The sequence below is a fragment of the Bison bison genome, unplaced genomic scaffold, assembly GCF_000754665.1.
Source record: "Bison bison bison isolate TAMUID 2011002044 unplaced genomic scaffold, Bison_UMD1.0 scf7180017864215, whole genome shotgun sequence".
Taxonomy (NCBI): domain Eukaryota; kingdom Metazoa; phylum Chordata; class Mammalia; order Artiodactyla; family Bovidae; genus Bison; species Bison bison.
Window position 1 is genome coordinate 4,828,204 of NW_011494787.1, and position 26,330 is coordinate 4,854,533.

The following is a 26,330-nucleotide window of genomic DNA, read 5'->3' on the forward strand; positions in this document are numbered from 1 at the left end:
TAGCATCGGAGGCGGTGGTTCCGGGGGCAGAGAATTTTGCAAGCTGTACACGTGGTAGCTAAAGGCGAGAACCTAGGGAGTTTCAAGTTTCCCAAAGTTGGGAGGTTTGCAGGTAAGTACCTCCCTTCCCTATTTCGAGTGAGTGGGGGCTGCTGCGAGAGAGTCGCGTCGCGTTGCGTCGCGTCTAGATCCTTCTTGGTTGTGTTGCAGTAACTGTGATTGTCCTCCCGCCATGTCTCTTTCATTTTCGGGTTCTCCTGGTGGGTCCTGGCTTCTGTAAATCCAGATTCTCCCAAATCGTGTGGCCTCATCTCATCTCAGAGAGAAGTGTCTCCGTTCAACAAGCGTCTGTTTAAGGGTCAAGTTCCCATGCGGAAGTTTTTCTGGATTGTCCAGGGTGCTTGGGAGGGTTGGACCGATCTCGAACACCTGAGCTAAGCACTCCGCGAAGTCTGGTGCCCCTGGAGATGGCTCATGGAGTGAAGCTAAAGCCGTCGTTATTGACTGAGCCTAGGTGTTCCCGGGAACTGTCCATGCTGGGATATGTAGGTTCATAAGGCAGAGTAGAGATTTAGATTGGCAGCTTTGGGCCCAGTCATTTTGTAGTCGTATGACCTTAGGAAACATGTTTAATAACTCTCGGACCCTCAGTTTACTCAAATGGGAGCAAAAGTACCTAAATCATTAGAGTGTGGTACCCAGTAAAAATCAGTGTATGCAGAGACCTCTACTTGGAAACGTAAACTAGAATTGAGATTTGTGAAAGATCAGGGAAGCTTTGCCCTCAGACTACTGCACCAATCATAGGACCTGCTCTGTAACTTGAGTTTTCATTGGAAGGGTGATGGTTGATTAAATTGTGTTACATCCAAGCTATGCAATATCATAAAGTAGTTAGCTTCAACGGGTAAATTAAGCTCAGTGAATGTCACCAATAACACTATAGCAAAATGGAAAATATGACTGAAAATTATATCTTAACATTACAGTTAGTATGTAAGCATTGCATATATTTATGGACAAGATGAGACTTCTAACAGACTACCAGCCTATTAAAGTACAGGCTCAAAAGGCAGAATTCTATGATTTAAGTGGCTCTGGCATTTCCTAAATGGTGACTTTTTAAGCCTCATTTCATCTGTAAAATGCTCCTAATAATAGCATCTGTCTTAGATTGACATGACAGTACATGTTAGTGGAGTTAGCATGTGAGGAACAGTACTTGATACATAGTAAAAACCCAATAAATGTTGCTACTGTTGTTATATCTTTAAGTAGGTTATGCTAATTTTAACTTTTATTATGATTACTGACATATTTGGACTTATTTCTGCCATCTTATTCTGTATTTTCTATTTTTGATATGCTTTTTGGTCTCTTTTCCTCTTTCTTGCCTTTAAATATTAACCAATTTTTCTTTATCCTTCCCTGTTTCTCCCCAGTGGGTTTGGGAATTATCCATTGTCAGTAAGTTTTAATGGTTACTTAAAAAATTTAAACACACATACTTAAAGTTTAACATTTTTATTGATCTCTTTCCTCCTCCAAAATAGTGAAAGAATTTTCGAATACTACCTCTGAATAGTCTCATCTTCTGTTACTAGTTTTCAGAGTTTTCAAGTCCATCATTTCTGTATGTCTTTCTTAGTTAGCTCAGTGCACCATATTGCTTAGAAGTCCTTCACACTTTTTAATATGCACATACAGTGTAGAGTGTGTATTTGTGTGTGTACTTATAAATACATATATGCAATTTTTCTTTTGCAAAAAATGTGTTCACCTAAGCTTGCTCTTTTCCCTCAACATATTGAAGTCATCTTCCCATGACAGTCTGTAGAGAATTGATGAAGAAAAATTTAAAAAAACCTTCTTTCATAAGGGAATAGAGGGAGGGGAGAAATATGCGACAGTGGAAGTGTTAAGACAGGTACAGTGCTGCCACAGGTGCAGGGAATCTTGGTTAGCCCTTGTAAAGGCACGACTACTTGTCCTTAAAGTGATTAAGAGTTTTTCCACTAACCATTATTTCCAAATGGCTCTTCTAATGGTTAAGACTTAACCAGGAAGTGAAAGTGTGGATGTTTGTATACCAAGAAAAGCATAACCCCAGAAATCTTAGAAGAGACTTATAGCAAGTGAAAAGGAAAAGGGCCAAATAAAAACCATTTAATACTTTGGAGACTGTTGGTTTGTTTCTTGAGAACTTTGCTTGGAGTAGTAGATTATATCACTCCAAAAACATATTTTAAAACTATGTGTATGTGTATATATATTATATTTACATTACTCCATGATAAAAGCTTTTTGTGTTTGAGCTGTTAGAAAAGAGGTGCAATTATAAAAGTACTAACCACAAATTGATCAGTAATTAAGAAAGGAAAGGTGGGTTCAAAGCTGGACAAAGTTGCATGTTATTTTTTAAATATTGATTTCCGGGTAAAATACATTCTCTGATGATTTCCTCAGATTTCTTAATGTTTGCATTCATCCTCACAATACAGAGATTCACCACTAGCAGTTTATCTATTGGAATACTTTTCCGTAAACCCAGTTGTCTACTTTACCTCGCTTACTTTTTTCTTTGATGCCGTGTCCATTCACTGTTTAGGGTAGGACTCTTAAGAAACCCTAAGCTGCAGAATGTGAGTGCATTCCATTAGAGTCCCATACTGTGGAGAAAACCAAGTGGGTTCAGGACACTAAGCTGAGGACTTTGAATTTCATCTTTAAAAGTTTGAAGATTAAACTTTACATCGTATCACAGGAGAAGCCATCTCTACATCTAAGAGCGTGGTGGCTGATGTCCGTTAGAACTAACGCAGACCTGTAATAACCGACCTTGGGTTAAGAATGAAGGAAGATGTTTCTTTGGGGAAAGAGTGGCAAAAGGAGATATGTGTATACAAACATTATGTTATCTCACTTCAAAGATGTAATCAAAAGCACAGGCCTCCGGGCAGAGACCTGGGTTCTAGACTCTGGTTAATCTCAGCCTCAGAGTCAGTTGTGGAACAGCAGAGGGGATCATCAAGTTCATGACAAGCTCTCAGTGCAGCGTCTCTGGTAGTAATGGTCAGACTTAACTATTCTCAGCATTTCTAAAGTCTAATGGCAATCATTCATTACCTGGGGTGTTAAACAGAGGTTTATTAAAGAGTTGTGGATTGTTTTTATCTGAAATTGAGTTAACTTGACATGGAAAAGCACATTGTCTTATGCTTGTCAGCAGCTTTGTTTGTCAGTCTTATTTATTAATAAACTGGAAAAATGAAAGGATTTGATGAGGAGAAGTAATAAAAATTGATAGCCTTGTAGAGTCTTAAACTTCGTTTTTTCAAACATGCTAGTTTTATCCAATAAAGGCTGTTTCTCCTTTTATATGGTCAACTCATGTGTATACGTTGAAACTCTTGACAAAGCTTAAACACTTAGATGAGACAGAATTTTTGGAGTAAGTGGAGGAACCAGCAAATTCTTCTCTATAGGCCTTTCTGAAAATATGTGGGACAGTAGTAAGTGCTAAGTTCTTGCAGTATTAGTAACCTTGGTCCAGTAAATTTTCATTAGTTCTTATTTTTGTCTCAAAAACCTATTGTTTGATGTTAGTTGATTCTAATAGAATAATAGGGTTGATTAATTAACCTTAAAGTGAATTTCTCACCTTTATGCTTCCCCCTGCTTCAAGTCTCTAGAACTTATATTGCAAAGTACATTCTTTAACTTTGCTGTAAATGGCTTCAGAGCTCTGTTAGTTTAAAAACTATTTTTATCCCTTGAAATCAGAAGATTATGTGTATTATTTGATAAATCAATAAGAAATATGATTTTGTAAACTAATGACTCTTCTCTTGTATTTTCTGAGTTACATTCTTATTAGCCTGTAAATATATTTAATTTTTTGGTATAAAATTCCTTTTATTTTAACAGTTTTAATATGTGGTAACACAGTTTTATAAAAAGTAGCTTTTTTATTACCCTTTGTTAAAGCACAACTTTTTTCCCTCGAAAGTGGCTTAGTCATGTACAACATTTTGCGACCCCATGGACTGTAGCCCACCAGGCTCCTCTGTCCATGGAATTCTCCAGGCAAGAACACTTGGAGTGGGCTGCCATTTCCTTCTCCAGTGCATAAAAGTGAAAAGTGAAAGGGAAGTCGCTCAGTCGGGTCCTACTCTTAGCGACCCCATGGACTGCAGCCTACCAGGCTCCTCCGTCTATGGGATTTTCCAGGCAAGAGTACTGGAGTGGGGTGCCATTGCCTTCTCCAAAGGGAAGCCCCTTAACACTATCTATTTGTGTGGGTTCCAATAAGACTTTTTTTTTTTTCTTTTTTTGATGTGGACCATTTCTAAAGTCTTCATTGAATTGATACAATATTCTTGTTTTTTGTTTTTGGGTTTTTTGGCCTCGAAGCATGTGGGATTGTAGCTTCCTGACCAGGGATTGAACCCAAATCATCTTCTTTGGAAGGCGAAATCTTAACCACTGGACTACCAGGGAAATCCCCAGAGTTACTTTTATGTCTGTATTTGTGATAACTTGAAATAATGAATGTTGAGTCATAGAAAATTGACCAGCCTTTCCTGAAATACTCATACTATTTAAAAAAAATTTTTTTTTATTGGAGGGTAATTACAATATTGTGTTAGTTTCTGCCAAACATAATTCATGTTTAACATGAAATCATTTATTGGACCATATAGAAAGTAGTTACTCTTGTTTCTAAATTTCACAAGGATTAATTATTTTATTTCAATATAAGAATTTATGACTACCAAAAAGGAATATTTGCATTTCTGAATATTTTTTAATTCATGATAGATAGTGCTTATTTATTTGGTAAAACATCTTTTAAACATTGGTTGACTTTCAGTGTGGCTTAAGAGGATAGGATCTAAGGTTGGAGCCACTCAGAGAGCCATGTTAATTTATCTATTAATAAAACTGCTGCTGCTGCTGCTAAGTCACTTCAGTCGTGTCCGACTCTGTGCGACCCCATGGACGGCAGCCCACCAGGCTCCCCTGTCCCTGGGATCCTCCTGGGCCTTACCTAAATTGCAAAAATTTGAGAGGATATAGTGGTTGCTGTAGAGACACTGGTATTTCAGAATGCTGGATATCCAGTGACATTTTGCAAATGATCTGCCATGCCTGGTTACCAAGTTTTACAGGGCATTTAAAGAATTGGAGCCTGGGATTTGCTTTACTGAATAATAATTAAGACAATCCAACAAAGTAATTGACAATGTTTTCTGATTCCCTCCCCCCTGTGTATCTGTGGTATTTAGAAAGTATATCTTTTATTTTTAATCAAATATTTTTCCTTTCCAATTGTAAAAGCAACTTTGCTTGTGAATTGCATTGATGCACCACAGTTTCTCACCTCTACTTTTTTAAGAACAAAGTTGGAAAATAATCCCACTTCTCAGAGATAATCTCTGTTTATTTGTTCAATATATATTCTTCCATGAGTGCATGCTCAGTTGTGCCTGACTCTTTGTGACCCCATGGACTACAGCCTGCCAGGCTCCTCTGTCCATGGGAGTTTTCAGGCAAGAATACTTGAGTGGGTTGCCATTTCCTTCTCCAGGGGATCTTCCTGACTCAGGGATCAAACTCGAGTCTCCTGAACTTCCTGCATTGGCAGGCAGATCCTTTACCACTGAGCCACCTGTGAGGCCTATATATTCTTCCATATATTTTAATAAACAGTGGAATGCTGCTTTGGAACCTGTTTCCTTCATTTAATTATGTGTTAGGAAGATTTACTATGTTGCCTAGTATCCTCTCAAATCAGAGAAAGAAAAAATAGATCAAAATAGTATTTCTTAAGCAGTGTGACCTTTCTATATACACATTTTCAAAGCTGAGAGTAAGCCTTGGCTTCAGAGTGTCCTTCCCATGATTAGTCTTTACTTCTGTCCTTCCATTTGTTTGGTTTTCATCAGCTGAGACAAAACTTCCCTGATTGAATTTAAATATGGATGATGTCATCATATTGCTCTGCAACTTTGGGAAAGGTACCTTATTCTCTCTGTCATTTCCCATCCCCCTATTCCTGATATCTAAAAAAATTCTAGACTGGGAAGTATATGAAACATGTTATTTATTTTTCTGTAAGTTGCTTTCTTTCAAAAATGTTTAGCCTTTAGCCGTCATGGAACTTCTGAATGTAATGTTCTTTTCTTATCAGGACTTAGAGGAATCCCTTTGAGATGAAGCTAAATCTTACCAAGGTGGTTAATGGCTGTCGCCTCGGAAAAATAAAAAACCTTGGCAAAACAGGGGACCGCACCATGGACATCCCAGGCTGCCTTCTGTACACCAAGGCTGGCTCTGCCCCCCACCTGACCCATCACACGCTGCATAAAATCCACGGGGTTCCTGCCATGGCTCAGCTTACACTATCTTCACTGTAAGTATGAGACCTGATCATTCACATGTCAACTTTAGCAGCAGCTTGTTTACCTTACTAAGTTGCAGTAAAGAGAAAGACTTTTTTTGCTTCTGTATACAAAATGTGTAGGCTTTTTATAGTGAAATCAGAAGAGAGATATCAAATGTTATACATCATCTGACCATAACATGGAAGGCACAGGCCAGACCTACATGTTAGAGCTGCTTTGCTTTTCCATACCACCCTCATTGCCACTGTTCCCAGGGGTGATGGTGCCCATAATGCCCCATAGGGGCTAAACTTGGGACCGCAGGGATGTCTTCGTGCTCCAGCCTCAGAGTTTCCTCTGTCTCTGCATGTGTACTTGCCAGTTCTACTCTAGGGTAACAGAACTAATAGAGTTGAGGTCATTTTGTGTCATGTACATACTGACCTTATCCCTAATTGAAAAATCTGCTATTTGATCAAATTACTCTGCAAGATTGTATTAGTAACAGTCATTTTAAAGGAACAAGGGGAAGAAGAAAATCTAGATATTCTGAAGCCCTTGATCTTTGCCAGTTTCTCTTTCTCACAGAGCCACTTGCAAATTAAAGACCTTCGCCCTGTCTAATGAACCCAACCTAATGAATGGGGACTCCTGAATATGTTGTACTTGGTGTCTTGAGACTACGCTTACTGTCACGTGGCTCATTTGGCTGAGGAGAAGAGGGCTTCAGTTGTTGCATAGAGTATCTGTAGAATGATTCATTATTATGTTACATATTTTTCTGTTTTCTTATAGGGCAGAACATCATGAAGTCTTGGCAGAATATAAGGAAGGAGTTGGAAAGTTTATAGGTAAAAGTTAATCAAGTTATTTGCATGTGCCTTCTGGTGTATTAATTTGGAGGTTGAAGATACTTTTTGTTTTTTGACTCTTTATGTATACAGTTACTCATTCATGAATATAATAAGCATTTATTGAGCATCTAAGAATAGGCATTGGGGATTCAAAGATGCTGCTGCTGCTAAGTCGCTTTAGTTGTGTCCGACTCTGTGCGACCCCATAGACGGCAGCCCACCAGGCTCCCCTGTCCCTAGGATTCTCCAAGCAAGAACACTGGAGTGGGTTGCCATTTCCTTCTCCAATGCACAAAGGAAAAGTGAAAGTGAAGTCACTCAGTCGAGTCCGACTCTTAGCGACCCCATGGACTGCAGCCTACCAGGCTCCCCCGTTCATGGGATTGTCCAGGCAAGAGTACTGGAGTGGCTTGCCATTGCCTTCTCCTCAAAGATGAGTAGGAAACAATTAACTGCCCTAATGAAACTCAGAGCCTAGTTGGCATAAAGATAAACAGGTAGTTCTAATAGAGTGTGGTGACTGCATTTGCAGGATCGGGAGTAGGTACATGTATGGTGAGGGCCTAGAGGGAGGAACATACAACCTGCTGTAGAGTCCATGTGAATGGAGGTCAGAATAGAGACCTCGTGGGTCAAGGAGGAATAGGAGTAAGCAAGGTTGGGAGGTGGGTGTAGTGGTGGTGGTCGACAGGTGTGGGTGGCGCTCCAGGAGGAGAGCAGAGACCTAGAGGTGAGGGACTTCGTGGAACACACCTCAGACCCAAAGCAGGCTTGTCATGTTTGAGCCTAAAACATGGCAGAGGATGAAGAGTTTATATTCACCTATATTCTGATATGTTAATATCGTCTTCTGTTCCAGAAATAGAATTTTAAATGCCAGTATATGTGTCCATTTATTTATAGGAAAAGCTTAGCAGTGACAGCCAGAGAACCAACTCTTCACCAAACAGTTTTCTTCTGAAGCTTTTCCTCAGTGTCTGGGACTCACTTAAGTGACTGAAAATCCGTTTCCATTGGTTATTCAGTCTTGCTACTTCTGAGGGAAACCGCATGATGACTTGGTTGTCACAAGGGCCTGTATCTCCATAGAGGAATTTATATAATACCATTTCCCTTGATCTGAGACCAATTTTAATAACTGGCTTTAAAGTATCCAAGCATATAATTAAGTGAAAATAGCTAATATAAGCTTTCTAGAGATAATTGTAATAATTGCAATTGTAGAAAATAAGGTGGAGAATTGCAGAGATTTTTGTTGTTTGCTTTATATTTTTGGTCTTCAGCAAAATCCTATTTTTTTCCTATGAAAATGTGGCATATAAAATTTAAGTACGTATGAGTTAATAAATATTTTTTTTTTTTAAGGAATGTCTTTTTGATTAAAAAAACCTAAGAAACTGTCATCTTGAGTCAATAAAACTTACTGAAAAGGAGATCCATTTGCAGTGTCCTATAGTTTTTCTATAATTCTGTCCTTAGGGACCCATGATATGGGCTCCATTTATTATTAATAAGGTTACCTGTTGACTGTATAATTTTGTCTTTCCAGTAGCAAGTACCCCTTGGATGGTACCTTATTGAGAATGAACTTAATGTTATTTTCTTCAAAACAAATCAAGTAGGGTCAGCATTTCATTAATCACTTTTCATTGTATCATGCTTCTGGTTATACATTTTCTTTGTAGCAACTCAGTGTCATTAGACATGAACGTTTAATTCTTCTTTTGGATTTGTAGGTTTCAAATAATCTTCATTCATGTTGACAGGCCTCCTATAATTCTAAGGTCGGGTGTGGGCAATTTACTCTGTTTTAGAGTTACTTTATCTGTCCTGCTGGAGAAGGCAATGGCAACCCACTCCAGTACTCTTGCCTGGAAAATCCCATGGACGGAGGAGGCTGGTAGGCTGCAGTCCATGGGGTCGCTAAGAGTCGGACACGACTGAGCGACTTCACTTTCACTTTTCACTTTCATGCATTGGAGAAGGCAATGGCAGCCCATTCCAGTGTTCTTGCCTGGAGAATCCCAGGGACGGGGGAGCCTGATGGGCTGCCGTCTATGGGGTCGCACAGAGTTGGACCTGACTGAAGCGACTTAGCAGCAGCAGTATCTGTCCTAATGGATATGAAGCCACATTATGAAGCTGCTGTCAGTTACAGCACTGTGTAATTGCTGATGGAAGTGCTTTTAGGGGTTCTTTTTCTGTTTATACAGGCATGCCAGAATCACTCTTATACTGTTCCCTGCATGATCCAGTCAGCCCTTGCCCAGCTGGATATGTAACAAATAAGGTATGTTCTCAGAAGGTCCTTCAAGGCTGAAGCTTTGTCTCAGGAAGTCAGCCCCTTGGATCCCTCAGATCCAAGGATTCCACTGCCTGGGATGCTGACCCATTCCAGATCCCTTCATGCCTTCTCTTTGTTTGTATGACTATCGTGGGATGGTGTGGTTTGTAGGGCAGCCCACGGATGAGTTAAGGTAAGGAATGTATCCTCAGCTTTTTGACTGTTGCCAAAACGTTGGGAGGAGAGAAAGGTCAAGTACATGCCCCCAAAATAAATTGCTATAATGGTAGAAAAAAATACTCTTTTGGTACCATGCTTTATATGCAGTTTTAACAACCTCAGGAAAAGTAGGGAAAGTTGCTGATGAGTGTTATCACATGTATAACTATATATAGTAGGACTTCAGTATAATACTGCTGTTTAGAACAGAATTTGAAAAATCTGAACCCATAGCCAGAGGTTTTAGCTAGTCAAAAACAGTATCCAAAGGACTTCATTAAAAGTTTTAATTGGAGATACGGCCCCATTGCATTGTCCCAGAGGACAATGTTCTGGAAAGACTTCAGTATATACTGCTGCTTCACAAACAGTTACTTTTTCTTCACCCACTTTATTGATATCAACAACGTCTATTAATCTTACCTAAGATACCTTTTTTAAAATTTGTCTTCCTCTTTACACTTCTTTCTATTTTGCAATTTGAATTCAAAAGAAAATTTTGACCTCGCTTATTCCATTTATAAGGGAGAACGGATTCATTCAAACAGTGTTATGCAGGATGAAAAAGATTGTATGTGGTCCTCCAATTATGTACATCTATTCTAAGAAGAGAGATGCTGTAGGGGAAGCAGTAACCAAAGGAACATACAGAGATTCTTGTGTACTACGAGATTTATGTCTTTGCATATAATTCTGTATCTAACTATGTCTAATGAGTAAACATGTATTAAACATTCATCATGTGTGAGGCCCAGACTCTGTATGGACCTAACAAAAGCAGAAGATATTAAGAAGAGGTGGCAAGATCTTCACGACCCAGATAATCACGATGGTGTGATCACTCACCTAGAGCCAGACATCCTGAAATATGAAGTCAAGTGGGCCTTAGGAAGCATCACTACAAACAAAACTAGTGGAGGTAATGGAATTCCAGTTGCGCTATTTCAAATCCTAAAGATGATGCTGTGAAAGTGCTGCACTCAATATGCAAGCAAATTTGGAAAATTCAGCAGTGGCCACGGGACTGGTAAAGGTCAGTTTTCATTCCAATCCCAAAGAAAGGCAATGCCAAAGAATGCTCAAACTACTGCACAATTGCACTCATCTCACATACTAGTAACGTAATGCTCAAAATTCTGCAAGACAGGCTTCAACAATACGTGAACTGTGAACTTCCAGATGTTCAAGTTGGTTTTAGAAAAGGCAGAGGAACCAGAGATCAAATTGCCAACATTAGTTGGATCATTGAAAAAGAAGGAGAGTTTCAGAAAAACATCTATTTCTGTTTTATTGACTATGCCAAAGCTTTTGACTGTGTGGATCACAATAAACTGCGGAAAATTCTGAAAGAGATGGGTATACCAGACCACCTGACCTGCCTCCTGAGAAACCTGTATGCAGGTCAGGAAGCAACAGTTAGAACTGGACATGGAACAACAGACTGGTTCCAAATAGGAAAAGGAGTACATAAAGGCTGTTTATGGTCACCATGCTTATTTAACTTATATGCAGAATACATCATGAAAAACGCTGGGCTGGATGAAGCACAGGCTGGAATCAAGATTGCCTGGAGAAGTATCAATAACCTCAGGTATGCAGATGACACCACCCTTATGGCAGAAAGTGAAGAAAAACTAAAGAGCCTCTTGATGAAAGTGAAAGAGGAGAGTGAAAAAGTTGGCTTAAAGCTCAACATTCAGAAAACAAAGATCATGGCATCCGGTCCCATCACTTCATGCCAAATAGATAGGGAAACAGTGTCTGACTTTATTTTGGGGGGCTCCAAAATCACTGCAGATGGTGCCTGCAGCCATGAAATTAACAGACACTTACTCCTTGGAAGAAAAGTTATGACCAACCTAGACAGCATATTAAAAAGCAGAGACATTACTCTGCCAACAGAGGTCCATCTAATCAAGGCTATAGTTTTTCCAGTAGTCTTGTATGGATGTGAGAGTTGGACTATAAAGAAACCTGAGCTCTGAAGAATTGATGCTTTTGAACTGTGGTGTTGAAGACTCTTTTGAGAGTCCCTTGAACCGCAGGGAGATCCAACCAGTCCATCCTAAAGGAAATCGGTCTTGAATATTCATTAGAAATACTGATGTTGAAGCTGAAACTCCAATATTTTGGCCACCCGGTGGGAAGAACTGACTCATTTGAAAAGACCCTGGTGCTGGGAAAAATTGAAGGCGGGAGGAGAAAGGGATCACAGAGGATGAGATGGTTGGGTGGCATCACTGACTCAGGGGGCATGAGTTTGAGTAAACACTGGGAGTTGGTGATGGACAGGGAGGCCTGGTGTGCTGCAGTCCATGGGGTCGCAAAGAGTCAGACACGACTGAGCTACTGAACTGAACTGAACTGAAACATTTATAATGTGTGAGGCCCAGACTGCGTTTGGGGCACAACCATGATATTAGATACTTGGTTCAGACAAATATACAATGGTGTGATAAAGGCTATCTTTTCTATGAAAGAAATAAATACAAATTGCTGATAGAGCTTACAAGAGTGAGCAATTGATTATGCCTAGTAGAGTTTGGGGAACACAGTAGAGAAGATGGCATCTAAACTCTTATGTCTTGAATAGTATTTTACCAGGCAAAGAAGTAGGGGAAGGCCATCCCAATCAAAAGGAACAATGTGTTGAAAGAAAAAAATCAGTCTGTGGTATAATCAGAAATAGCATGGGGTGGAAGAGAGAGAAAGACTGGGATTCTGGAAAAGTAGTCACAGAATTCTTGGGCGATAACTGAGCAGTTGGCTTGAATGGACATTGAAGGACACTGTGAGCTCTCAGGTCCTTAGAAAATTTGGAATATGGTATGGGAAACCTCTTTACCCACCACGTCTAGAAGATTGCATTTGCCACCATCTCTCCAGCTGTAAAGAAGAATTGAATTTAGAATTGCTTTAATCATTTTATTATTTTCTTTTTATTTGCACGTTACTCTTGCTAATTCCTCTCACCTTGTTCCATGGCAGTCAGTGTCTGTGTGGGGTGTTGGAGGACGAGTAGAAATGACTGCCTCCAAGTTCATGGCCATTCAGCAGGCCCTTCAGCCAGACTGGTTCCAGTGCATTTCAGATGGAGAGGCAACTTGCAACGAAGCAACTTCCATAAAAAGAGCCAGAAAATCTGTTGACCGATCGCTTCTCTTCCTGGATAATTGTTTGAAGCTACAGGAAGAGTCAGAGGTAAAGCCGCACCACTCACCTCGCCTTTCTCCTGGGAACTCTAGCTAATTTACATTCCGTGATACCGCCCTTTCTGCCCCTCCTCCTGTTTCTTGCTCTTCACTTCTTGGTCTCTTTTACTCTCCTAATTTTTTTTTTCTTCCCTGAATGTTTTATTGCTCTTTAGGATGTCTTAGGAGAAGGAAATGGCAGCCCACTCCAGTGTTCTTGCTGGAGAATCCCAGGGACAGCGGAGCTTGGTGGGTTGCCATCTATGGGGTTGCAGAGAGTCGGACACGACTGAAGCGACTTAGCAGCAGTAGCAGCAGCAGGATGTCTTAGGCTCTCTTTTTCATCCCACACTATATGTTCTCTCTGGCAAGCTCCCCTTAGTTTTAATTGCTGAAAATTCTAAAACTGTGTATATGATCAAGATCACTCTCCTTAGCTTCAGAGTTACACAGCCACAGGCCTTTGCTACGTTCTATCACTAGACTATTCCTCTCATGCACCTCAGAGGTAACAAACTCAGTATCTCCTCTCCTCACACCTGCTCTTCCTCTGGCTCTCCTTCAGCACTGTTCTCCCTGTGTGACAGTCCCCAGTTCCTCTGCCCAGAGATTTGAGTCTTTCAAGACCCTTTTTAGTATCCAGTTAATATTCAGTTGTTCACTCCACCCTGGCTTCAGTTCCCTACATATGTCTGCAACGTGCCCCTTCTGGCTCTATATCCTGAAGGCATAGTAACCTCATCATCTCATGAGCTGGTGAAGATGAAGCTGTGGTAGTGAATAAGGGGTCTTGATAGCAGAGTTAATAAAGCTGGAAAGGAAGGCATTCATTAGGAGAGAGCAGGGGAGGTGGGAGAATGGGAGACAGCGATCGGAGGAGAGACTTTTAGTGTCTAGTCATTTGTGTAGAGTAATCCTGAGCCACGAGCAGGCCCACTGTGGCAAAGTACATGGAGTTTGAGAAAGATCATTATTTTGAGTTTACTAATAAAAAACGTACTTCGGCTAATCAACTTAATATACATGAAATAATTAGAGGAAGCTTACTTGTCATTCTGATAGAACTCTTAGTATCTGAGTAAGGGTTCAGCGTGGGGACATTGCTGCGGCTCTGAATTGTTAGCTCTGCTAACAGTTATTTGCTAGTGATTGTTTTCGGCCGGTAATTATCCTTGTAGGATGAGTAATGTTTGGATGAGTAGAAAGGAGGACAGGGAGTGTGACAGAGTGTGATTATTAGAAAGGCCTCAAATCCCTCTTGTGTGTTGTCAGCCACACCATTTCACATTGTTCTTGTGGGTTGGGCGAATGCCTGGGTCCCTCCCTGTCCCCCTTATGCTGTTGTCTTGACAGGATTATTGATAGTGCCCCCTTTTAAGTGTGTTCCATTTTAGACAATACGGTTATACTTTTTATTTACTTATTTATTTGGCTGCATCGGGTCTTAGTTGTGGCACGCGGGCTCTTTGGTTGTGGTGCGTGGGCTTTCTAATTGTGGTGTGCCGGCTTAGTTGCCTGGCAGCAAATGGGGTCTTACTTTCCTGGCCAGGGATTGAACCTGGGTCTCCTGCATTGCAGGGTGGATTCTTAACCACTGGACTACCAGGCAAGTCCCTGGTGGTTACACTTCTTATACCCATGAAAACAAGTTCCTAGATGGGGCTGTGCCAGTCACGTAAAGGAACAGGCCTGTGTAACTGTCTGCTTTGTATGTCTGCAAGCATCTTTTCCTCTCCCTGTGATTTCTTCCTCTTATCCATTGAATCCTCTTATTCTGAATGCCCTTAAGTATCGAGGCTCCTCAAGATTCTGTCGTCAGCTTTTCTTCCTTCTGTGTGTATTCCCGAGGCCAGGGATGGTAAATGGGTTTCATCTCAAGGTGCTCAGAGCTGTGCACGGTGCGTCAGGGTGAGGAGAGTCTCCTGGCTGTGTCTAGCATGGCAGCAGGAGAGGGAGTGGCAGGCCTGTGCCAAGCACCTCCTGCTGTCTAGCCTGGGCCGTCGCACCAGTATATACATTGCCCTGACTTTTATTCCGTATCTTCAGTGGCTGATACCTCAAACTCAGAGTGCACAAAACAGAATAATCATCTTCCCTCACCCTCCACTGGTGTCCTAGGATTCCCTGTCTTGGCTCTTCTCATCATCTCCCTGGACATCTGAAATAGGAGCCAGGAGTCGTCCTATTTTTGTCTGCGTCCTCTCCCCAGGAAACTAATCAGTCAGGTTGTGTTGAGTTGTTGATTGTTCTTCCTGACGAGGTTGCAGATCCTCTGTCTCCTTTTCACTCCATCACTACTGCCTCAGTCCAGATCCTCTTCGTCTTCGCCAGTGATTCAAGTCATCTCTACTCCATCCTTTAATCACAGTCACGCTCAGTTCACTCTCCGCCCAGCAGCTGAAGTCTTCTTTCCGGAGGAATAGTCTGATTATGTTCCTCCTGCTTAAACCAAGAAGCAGGAGGAACATAGCCTTTTAGCCTCTTTATAGCCTTCCAGGCTCCCTTCCCACCCACTTCCTCTATCGAAGAGCCACTGTTGATTGGTATTTTTCCTTGTAAACCTTATTTTTTATAGTTACATACACATAATTATTACATATATGCATGACTCTGGTTTTTATTACATGAATATGATCATCTTTTCAGGAATTTGCTTGTTTTTATTTAACAATGTCTTGAAATTATTTTCCTGTTAGTGTATATATTACTATACGTTCTGCTTTCTTTTTAAAACAGCTGTGTAGGAAGCCATGCTATGAACATATTATACTTTACTTAAGCCTCTACTCTATTGATGGATGTTTAGCCTGATTCCAGTTTTTCATTATTCTACACATCTTTGTTTCATATGCACCAAAAATAAACTTTGGTGCATATGAATAAATACATTTGTAGGTGATATTCTTAGAAGTGGAATTTTAGAATGTATAAAGATAAAAGTACTGACATTCTGGTAGATGTTGTGTGCTTGCCCAGCATAAGGCAAGGTGAACTAATTTTCGTTCTCTGTAGTTGTAAGGGTATGTAAGTGCCGTTTCTCTAACCCTTTTTCCTCCACTGTGTTGATTTTTATCTTTAGACTTTTCTGTCAGTGTGATGGGCAAAAAATGGTATGTAATTATTTCCAGATTTCATTTCCTTGTGAGGTTTAGTAAGCTCTCCGGATGTGTTTTTCTGAAGTTCATATTCACATATTTGCCTAGATGTCTGTAGGGTTGTCCTTTGCTTAGAGGATTTATTGGAGCTTTGTCCATGGTGTAGACATTTATCTATCCCTCCAAAGAGTATGTTCCCCTTTACTTTTGTTGATAGTATATTTCATTAAGGATTTTTTTTTTTAATGTTTCTGTGCTCAATTATGTCTGCCTTTTCCTTTTCCTTCCAAAGCTTTATCTTGCTTTGGAAGGCCTACCTTATCCCAAGAGTATAAAAATACTAAATCTGTCTTTCTAATACTTGTATAACTATATTTTTTATGCTTAGATCTTTAGGGCCATCTGGAATTTATGTTTGAGAATGGTGTACAGTACTGATTTTTGTTTTATCTCTTTCCAAATGGACAATCAGTTGTCCCAGCGAAACCCAGTGTCACAGTTCCTAATGTTATTTATAACTAAGAGATTTTTTTTTCCCCCCAAACTTTAAACTTTTTGTTTTGTATTGGGGTATAGCTAATTAACAATGTTGTGATAGTTTCAGATGAACAGCAAAGGGACTCAGCCATACATGTATATGCATCCATTCTCTCCCAAACCCCACTCCCACTGAGGCTGGCACATAACATTGAGCAGAGTTCTCGTTGGTTATCCATTTTAAATATAGCAGTGTGTATGTGACCTTTCCAAAGTCCCTAACTATCCCTTGCCCTGGCAACTGTAAGTTTGTTTTCTAAGTCTGTGAGTCCTAAGAGATTTAGAAGTAGCCTAGAGTAAACCAGGAGAACCATTTCTACAAATGAAAGCTGTTGCTTTTGTTCTTTTCCTCTTGTATCTTCCTGGTGTGTGTTTAAGCTAAAGCATGACTGCCTATGTTGATTGTCTCAGTTTCTCTTCAGTCTTTTCTTTCTTCATTGAATGGCTTTCAGATTGTGTTCTTTGGAACCCTAAAGGTTCTCAGGAAGGAGAGTGTGCTATTCCCCTGCATGCTTCAGCTGAGATCTCGTCTCTTCAGGGGGCTTCCGGTAGCTAATGCTCATTTAAACAGAGGTCTCCACTACTGAAAACAGTTAAAAATGTTCAATCCTTTCTCACCTTAGGTCCTCCAGAAAAGTTCGATCATTGGAGTGATCGAAGGTGGAGACGTGACAGAGGAGAGGCTGAGGTCGGCTCGAGAAACAGCCAAGCGGCCTGTTGGCGGTTTCCTTCTGGATGGCTTTCAGGGGAATCCAGCGACCCTGGAAACTAGACTACACTTGCTGTCATCAGTCACTGCGGAGCTGCCCGAGGACAAACCAAGGCTAGTGTTCAGGAGGATGCAGGCCAAGCCTGGTGGGCTGCAGAATGTGCAGTGTAGTATGCAGTCTCTACATGGGCATGTCTTTTGATGTTTTGATTATGTTCTTTCTGGGCTGAGTCTGCTTGGGGGTGTTTCCATCAAGGCCATCTTGCCTTTGATTTTAGAATGTAGGCCAGAGGACAGTGCCATGTGAGTTAGTTTATTTGATTCTTGTAAGTGAGGGCAAGTGTTATATTATTCCCCCTCATTCTTGTGCCAAATATAAATAATATTCTTTATTCATTATAACCTGGGGACAGGTAGAAAGTCACATGGAACTCTGGCTTTAATCACAGAAAGCTGAGGATAGATCTGGGATCTCCAGTGGAATGAAAACGGATTCTATCAATAAGGACCTTTAAGAGGTTCTTAGATTTGAGGCAGGTAGTGAGGAGGAGTATTTTTTGAAATCAGGGGAACTGGCAGCCTGAGTGGGGCTGGCTGTTTCCATCCATCACAGGATTCACTATGTGCTAGAGAGAAGAGTGATCTGCAGGATTTTAAGGCAAAAAAATCTGTAAGTTTCTGCATACAGCTGATGTCTTACCAGACTATCCACATTTTTTTCTTTCTTTTTTTTTAAAGACTGTAGTCTTTTATCCCAGTTGGTATGAATATTCATGCTTTTTTTCCTGCAGATACATTAAGAAGTTTGATTATGGGGTAATGCTTATACCCCTCGGGCTGATGAGTAATATTATGTGTGCTGTTTTTAGTCACTCAGTTGTGTCGATTCTTTGCGATGCTATAGACTGTAGCCCGCCACGCTCCTCTGTCCATGGGGTTCTGTAGGCAAGAATACTGGAATGGGTTGCCATGCCCTCCTCCAGGGGATCTTCCCAACTCAGGGACTGAACCCAGGTCTCCTGCATTGCAGGCAGATTCTTTACCTGTAATGGTCTGAGCCACCTGGGATACCCTGAGTGATATATATATGTATGTAATTTTACTACTTTTTAAAAAGAGTCCAGGTATAGCTTGCAGTTAAGTATATGGATTTTAGGCATGCCTTGATGAATTTTTATTCCTGTATATGCTTGTAAACACCAGCCAGAACAAGATATTTCCAGCACCCCAGCCAGCATTCTCCCCACCCTCGCCCCAGTTTTATCCTAGCCCTCTGTGTTCATTGCTTTCCCTCCTGTGCTTATTTCATTCGGGTGCAGATGACAATTCAGCACTAGTATTTCTAGTCATTTTCTGGACTTCTTTTGAATTAAATGCTCACAGATGTCTGTTACTGGATTTGAAAGCTGGGATTGTTTTTCTTTCTCTAAGTGTGTAGAAATGCCAGCTTCAGTTGGAGAGGAGTTCTAAAAACATGACATTACTTGAAGGAAACTGTAGTCAGAAAAACCAGCATATATTTAAGGGTTCTGGTTGTTTAATATTACATAAGCCTTTTTTTGGACTTCTTTTAGAAATCAGGGAGTCTATAAGCTTTTCTCTGCCAGTTTATAAAAGGGACTATGAGTAGAAAAACAAACATAAAAAATAGCAGCCAGCCAGCCCTGATCTATTGCATCTCCCCATCTTGTTTTAGTGGAAAAACCTAGTTGAATATTATTAACATTCTCAGAATGCATTACCTATTGCCTCTAGAAATACCATCTTATTCCACCATGCAGACATTTTGTTAATGGAGAAAATATAAAGAGGCATAAAGAAAGCTAACTAGATTCTTGGATCCTGTGGGCAGAGTTGAAATTCCGAGAGTAAGAATTGCTTTGTAAATGGAGCTATGAAGAATACAGTAGGTAAAAATGTCTTTCTTGAGCCAACAATGAAAAAGAATTATAAGCAAAGTACAGTTAAAACATGGAAGAGTATTTGAAGGGGAAATAAAGCACACAGCTTTGCACTAAAAAAAAAAAAAAATCATATGCAGTGGATAGAAAGGCTACAGAGTTCAGTCCAAGACTCTGGAGATTGTTTCAGAAGGGATGAGGGGGAAAGAAAACTAACCCTTATTAGCGTCTCTTTGGAGTCAGAAACTACACTCTGCTTTTTCAAGTACATCATTCATCCTCACAGCCAGTCTATGAGATGTGTATTCTTGCTTTTGTTTTTAAAATGGGAAAACCAAAACTCAGAGAGGTTAAGAAACCTTCCCAAAGTAACACAGCAAGTAAATAAATGGCAGAGCTGGGATTCCAGTCCAGGTTTCTGCCGCCAAAGCTCTGTAGTCTCCGCCACGCCTCTTTATCTGCTGCCTGTCATGCTAACCATGATTTTCATTATTATTACTGTTAATGCCCTCTGGAAAGACTCTGATTTCATTCCTGGCATTGTCCTCATGTCACTGTACGTATTATTTTCACAGGCTCATCTGTGGTGTTAGCCGGCCAGATGAGGTGCTCGAGTGTATTGAAAGAGGAGTGGACTTATTTGAGAGTTTTTTCCCTTATCAAGTGACAGAGCGGGGATGCGCCCTGACTTTCAGCTTTGATTACCAGCCGAATCCTGAAGAGACATGTAGGTCTTTTGAAGTTAATCTCTGTGTCACCCTTAAATTCTTTCTATTTCCTATCAGCTTTTGGCTTGAGTCACAAACCAGAAATATGTGCATACTGTAAAGCCAGCCTTTTATAAAACTACGTCTTTGTTTCTTATCTGTACGCCCTGGCATGTTGGCACACAGAACCAGGCACTTAATACTACACACATAGCTCATCAATATTCGGAAGTGATTTTTGTAGGGAGCAGAACCAAGAAAAACAAAACCTCTTCTATTAACAGCCAGAAAAAAAAGAACATTCAGAGTGAATGAATAGTGATGAAAATCTAAGAAAAGAAAACCTTTGAACTGCTTGGTAAAAGTTAATTCGTTTTTTCACAAAGGAGTTCTTGTCTATTTTTTTGCAAACCTCATGCTAAAATACAGGGAGTCTCACCCCCTCTTATCTTAGTGTTACTTTGCCTTTTTTTTCATACTGAGATGTGAAAGCTGTTTTCCTCTGCTAATGTTCCCTTTGAAGCACTGCCATTTGCTTTTATTGTTTAGTTATTCAGAAGTCAAGAAAATCAGTTTCAGATCCTAATGTTTAGCTGGCAATGGAAAAGGAACCGGGAGACAGACTTTGGGTTGGGGTCCCTCGAAGTGTCTCTGCAGTGTTTCAGGAGCGTGTTGTGGGCCCGTTTGCCCTCTGGCCTTCGGAGTGTGCTTCCCTTTCCCGCCTGCTGCTCCCCTTAAATTTGAGTAGGGTCAGAGACTTTTATTCCCCACAGTCATGAAAATTTCATTCAGGATTTGTTACACTTCCATAACACAACTTAAGCATTAATCTAAATGGAATTACTTCTGGAAACAAAATCAATCAAGTTGATCAAATTCTTAAGCAGAGGAGGCCAGGTTTACTATCTTTTAGACAGACTATAACATATGTATATAGATACTGCTGCTGCTAAGTCATTTCAGTCGTGTCCGACTCTGTGCGACCCCATAGACGGCAGCCCACCAGGCTCCCCCTTCCCTGGGATTCTCCAGGCAAGAATACTGGAGTAGGTTGCCATTGCCTTCTCCAATGCATGAAAGTGAAAAGTGAAAGTGAAGTTGCTCAGTCGTGTCTGACCCTCAGCGACCCCATGGACTGCAGCCTTCCAGGCTCCTCCATCCATGGGATTTTCCAGGCAAGAGTACTGGAGTGGGGTGCCATTGCCTTCTCTGGTATATAGATAGGTGTGCCGTAAACACTTTATAAATGTTCCTGGCTTCATTTACAAGTGAAATTATTTCTGCCAGCACATAGGTGATTGTTAGTCAATCTGCACTGTGAATATGCAAAGCTCTACAGAGAACCTGGTATTGAGTTCTCTGGAACAAACCAGTTCCTTTTGGGCCAGAGAAAGCCAGATTTCTTCATGATTGGAAAAACTGAGTTTAAACATTTTTATTAAAGTATTATTATGAATCATATTTGTGTATGTGCATAGTAAATTGGAGCTTTTTGCCAATTTCAAAGTGAAAATTCCACAAGGATTAGTTGCCTGATGTAGGCAGCAATTTCCCCAGTGACAAGGACTTTTCAAAAGCCAGGGTTTTATTAGGGTTTTCCACGTCAGCATGCCAGTAATGGCAGCAAAATTAGAATAGCCATGGGCTCAGTGCTCAGGTTACATCGCTTTTTCCTTTCACCTGGGCGAATTTACCTTCCTGCGACCATCTGCCCATTTTCCTTGGGCCTAGCATTGTTATTACTTGTTCCCAGAAATACTTCTCTACTTGCACTCTGGCTGGCTCTTTGCATAGTAACTAGTGTTTCTGTTGCAATTCCAGCAATGTTCTTACTTAAAGCAAAGAGTTCAAGGGCACAACTCAAATTCCCATTTAATTCTGGATTAACTGAGTTCCCTGGAGGGCCAGAGTCTCCATACAGAATACATAAATTAAAACCATATTCTACTTTTAATCTGTAATATAGGCAGTTACAAATCCCAATGAATTTGCATGTACATTATGATAAGACATGACCCCAACACACAGGCACACACACATTTATTCTTTCCCTCCCCCTCTTGTCTTAAACACACACACATACACACACCCAGCTGGTTTTTAAAAAATCATTCCTTGAGAGTAAGATTATAAGATATATACTTGTAGCCATGTTTTACTAGACATAGTTGAATCCCCAGGTTTTGATACTATGGATTACAGGTCAGTGCTCACCTTGTTACATGTTCCTTTTTTTAATGTGTGTGCATTTCCTTAAGATAAGTTCTAAGGAGTGGAATTACAGGGTCAAAGGACCTGAAATAGTAACTAAAACAAAAATTCTACCAGTGGCCCTCTTTACCTGACCTTCATTCAAGACTTCTTATTGGTTTGCCCTCAGTATTACAACAAAATGGAACACAGGAAGAAATAAAATATGTGGATCAAACAAAGAAAAGTAAAACAACCAGTTGCAACCAAGAAATGACATCATTTGAAATTAATCTGAAGGAAAAAAAGTAAGGATTGTTTTTTTTAAATTTGATTTCTGTCTTTTTAATTTCAGTCTGTTTTAAAAGTTTTATGTAACTGTTCCCTTCTCAGTTTATGAGTTCATAAAATATTTATAGTTGGACATTGTTTGGGCCTTCTCAAATTCAATGCTAGCAGAACTCTTTTTTTTTCTGTAGATGAATTTGTGTACTTTGTCTTGTCAGAAAACTGAGGCTTCATAACTAATGTTTTAGAAGAGCTGTCAGGAGGATTAGACCAAATCCACTGTTTGGTATTTCTTATGATTATTTTAAATAATGACAGTGTAAAATAAGAATTCAAGATAAAATACAACAAGATTTTTAAATTTTAAGGGATTTAAGCCATCTTGGTTATATACAAATTATAAATCTTAAATAAAGTATTTGCCTCTATAAAGACTAAACTAAGATATCTTGTAACTTTGTATTTGGCCAAAAGTGGAAATAATCAGTGAACAAGTAAGTGGTTTTTCTGGAACTTGGTATACTTGTTTTAATGCTGGGGTATTTTTGGTCTTATGTAAAGGGACATTTTAGGGACTCGGACTTATTTATTACTATCTAGTAACAGTACACGGAGAAGGCAATGGCACCCCACTCCAGTACTCTTGCCTGGAAAAGCCCATGGATGGAGGAGCCTGGAAGGCTGCAGTCCATTGGGTCGCTGAGGGTCGGGCACGACTGAGCAACTTCACTTTCACTTTTCACTTTCATGCATTGGAGAAGGAAATGGCAACCCACTCCAGTGTTCTTTCCTGGAGAATCCCAGGGTTGGCAGAGCCTGGTGGGCTGCCATCTATGGGGTCACATAGAGTCCGACACGACTGAAGTGACTTAGCAGCAGCAGCAGCAGTAACAGTACAAACTTGAAAATTTATGAAAGAATACGAAATTCTTAGTTCTTCTTTCTGTAGCGATTTCTTGATTGTAGGTCTGAAATGCTGATGCTTACCATATTTGACTTATTGAAAAATAGCCGAAGAGATTCATTTCTGTTTTTAAAAAGCTAGGGTGATATAAATGGTTACTACTAAAATCCCCTTTACATTGTGGAAGTCATTGGAAACTGCCATATTTATCAGCAATAGATTTGAAGCTTTGGAGATTTGGCATTCAGATTGTGGTTCTGCTCATGACTGTGTGACTTTGGTCAAGTCGTTTAACTTCTTTTTCATAGCTGATAAAAGATAGTGCATATAGTGCTTAGCATGTGCCTGTCTGTGTCCTTTACTATATTAACTATTCTAATTCTTGTAACAGCTCTATAAGGTAAGCACTAATAAGGCATTGTTATTCCCTGATTACATTTCGGATGAGAAAACAGACCTGGGGGAGGTTAAGTGACTTTCCAGAGTTGAATTGTGAACCAGGAAACAAGCCCGGTCATTGTAGCTCCAGGGCCTTCCCTTTTAGCCCCATTGGCCAGTCTTCATTGGTAAAGTGACAGAAAAAATGTCTGTCTCCACGGGTGGTTGCAGAGATTAAATGGGACAGAACATACAGAAGTTTTTTGTAAACTGCAAAAAGCTCTGCAAGTAAAAGGTCATACCGTCTCTTCTAATCTTATAGTTCTGATGGCAAGTGGGAGAAGAGTGTCGTTCGTCAGAACCGTGTCTCCTCACATTTTTGTGTGCCTTTACGGTGTGACTAACCGTGCTCAGCAGGAGGCAGCGAGCATGTGACTCTGCTGCTGATCCTTGGTAAGCCTTGGTCTAGGAGGCTGTATCCATCAGAGCCGGACTTCTGAATCTCCTGGCCCGCTGTGCTCTCCATTACCTTTTGACTACATTGCCCTCTTCAGCAGGTGCCTGGCACTACGTTTGCTAGTTGTGTTACTGACTGTTGGTTATGTGCCAGCAGAATAGGTGGTCTGGGTTGTCAGTTTCTTGTGGAACATCATTGTAACTTCCTTCCTCAGGTACCAGGAGGACTTCAGTCCTCTCGTGAGAGGGTGTTCCTGTTACTGCTGTAAGAACCACACTCGTGCATACATCCACCATCTGCTGGTGACCAACGAGCTGTTGGCTGGCGTCCTGCTTATGATGCACAACTTTGAACACTACTTTGGATTTTTCCACTCCATCCGGGAAGCACTGAAAAGTGACAGACTGGCTCAGTTGAAAGACCTCATCTGCCGACAAGCCTCCTGAGACGTGGCACCCAGTCTGACTCTTCACATCAAGCCTGCACCACGGTTGTGATGTGGGAAGAAGAGAGCCAGAAGTGATCAAAACTTTAAACTTTAGTCACTTATATTTGAGAATGAAGTCTGCTTAAAGTAGGAACATCTGTACTGAGCTCTGCCCACATAAGGCTAAAGAGACTTCTTAAAACTGAAATGACCTAGATTGATCAGAAGAAATTGAAACATGACCTTTCATATTTCTACACTCTTTTAGTCAATAGAGATTTGTTTAGTCAAAGATAAAAGCTTTAGATATAAGAGGACAGCCTTGAAGTGGGGATGATGAGAATCTGAGGGTTCACTGCGTTGGATTGGAACTTGAAGGGAGATGATTGGTCGTAAGTCGTATGACTTCTGTGGACATGTGCCTGCTGACCAAGAGGAATCTAGCTGATTCAAGAGTTTTCTTCATTTTTATCCTAATATTCTCAGGGGCCTCTTTTGGATTCTTCTGCCTCCCAAGCTGTCCTGGCAGTCCAGTCAACCAGAAATGACTCTTGTGACTTCACCAGGCTCACATCTCCATGGAATGTGGAGCTCTCACGTTGCTCCAATGACCAGTTGGCGCAGGGCACACTCTTCATTTGACCATATGGTCTTTCTGTGACTTTCCTCCCTAAAGTCACCACACTTGCCTGTGTGGAGCTGAAAGTTTGCATTGCAGCTTTCATCTGGTCATACAGATCCACTGTGGTCTGCCTTTCAGGCTCATTCATAGTCGAGCCACATAATGACTGAAGTTCCATCACTTAGGGAGATTCAGTCACTGTGTGTTCACTTGGACGGAGCCCTGGCCTGGCTGTTAGGGGATTGGGTTTCACTTACTCAGCTGTAACACTTGGGTATATATCACTTAACCTCCCCATTCCTGTTTCCTTCTGAATAATGGGGACAGGTGTAGTGAAGAGTACTAGATGAATCTCTAGATGAATCTAAGATTCCATCCAGCTCTTAATATTTGGGGAACAAGAAGTTTTAGATTAGAACCATAGCTTTACATGTATCCTTGTTTATTGATCACTATTGGCTTGATTTGAAATACAGTGGTATCAGGAGTCAGGCAACAGTGGAGATATTTGAGAGCCTAAAAAGAGGTTTGGCCCATGGATTTTGAAGTGGTTGGTAAATTGGCATCAGCAGGTCCTGAGGCTAGGAAGGCCTTCCCTGATCACGTCTCATTCTATGAATTTTTTTCTGCTCTTGTCAAAGGAATGACATTCATGTTGATGGTATGACAGGTGATTTTTATTTATAAGTGCTTTTCTATATTTGTCAAGTTTCCTGTAAAAATACACATACGTGTGTGTTTCACACATAGTTTTTATAAAACAACAGAACAAAAAAGATGCCTTTGTTTTGTTTGTAAAGGTATAAAATATTTGTTTTATATTTTTATGCTGTATTTTCCTCTTTGTTCATTTTAGTGGGCACTACTGAACATTGTTTTTAATTATTATGTGGTTACTATATTTTTATATGTTGGGCGCCCATCTCTATGGTCTTCTTTTATTAGTGGTTTAAGAATGTACGTGAATTCCAAAGTTCATGAATTTCAGAATTCATAGATCCCCCTGTAACCTCTCTTCCAATGAATGGCAAGGGTACTTACAAAAGACAGAATTTCTATTCTCAAGAATCTTCTTGTTATGAAATATATTGGATTGGACTTGTTCATATGTTTATATTCCTGTTCAATGTCAAGCCCGTTGTTGGAGAAGTATTAATAAATATCCTAGAATCCATATAAAA

The 26,330-nt window shown here is 40.4% G+C and overlaps 1 protein-coding gene across 1 annotated transcript; it reads left to right on the forward strand.

Annotated features, from left to right (window-relative positions):
* The first annotated feature begins 17 nt into the window (after positions 1-17).
* Positions 18-26,330, forward strand: QTRTD1 (queuine tRNA-ribosyltransferase domain containing 1). The gene is made up of 9 exons (XM_010845353.1): positions 18-112; positions 6,194-6,415; positions 7,182-7,237; positions 9,454-9,530; positions 12,732-12,944; positions 17,190-17,389; positions 19,752-19,903; positions 22,264-22,381; positions 24,315-26,330. The coding sequence occupies exons 2-9, from the start codon at positions 6,216-6,218 to the stop codon at positions 24,544-24,546; spliced, it is 1,248 nt and encodes a 415-aa protein (XP_010843655.1). The 5' UTR covers positions 18-112; positions 6,194-6,215; the 3' UTR covers positions 24,547-26,330.

What these genes read in the sequence shown, in the direction of transcription:
- QTRTD1 (XM_010845353.1), top strand. Translation starts at nt 6,216, where the DNA reads ATGAAGCTAAATCTTACCAAGGTGGTTAATGGCTGTCGCCTCGGAAAA. An exon ending in AGGAGTTGGAAAGTTTATAG is followed by an intron (nt 7,238 to 9,453) that starts GTAAAAGTTAAT and finishes CTGTTTATACAG; the next exon opens with GCATGCCAGAATCACTCTTA. An exon ending in ATTAATCTGAAGGAAAAAAA is followed by an intron (nt 22,382 to 24,314) that starts GTAAGGATTGTT and finishes TTCCTTCCTCAG; the next exon opens with GTACCAGGAGGACTTCAGTC.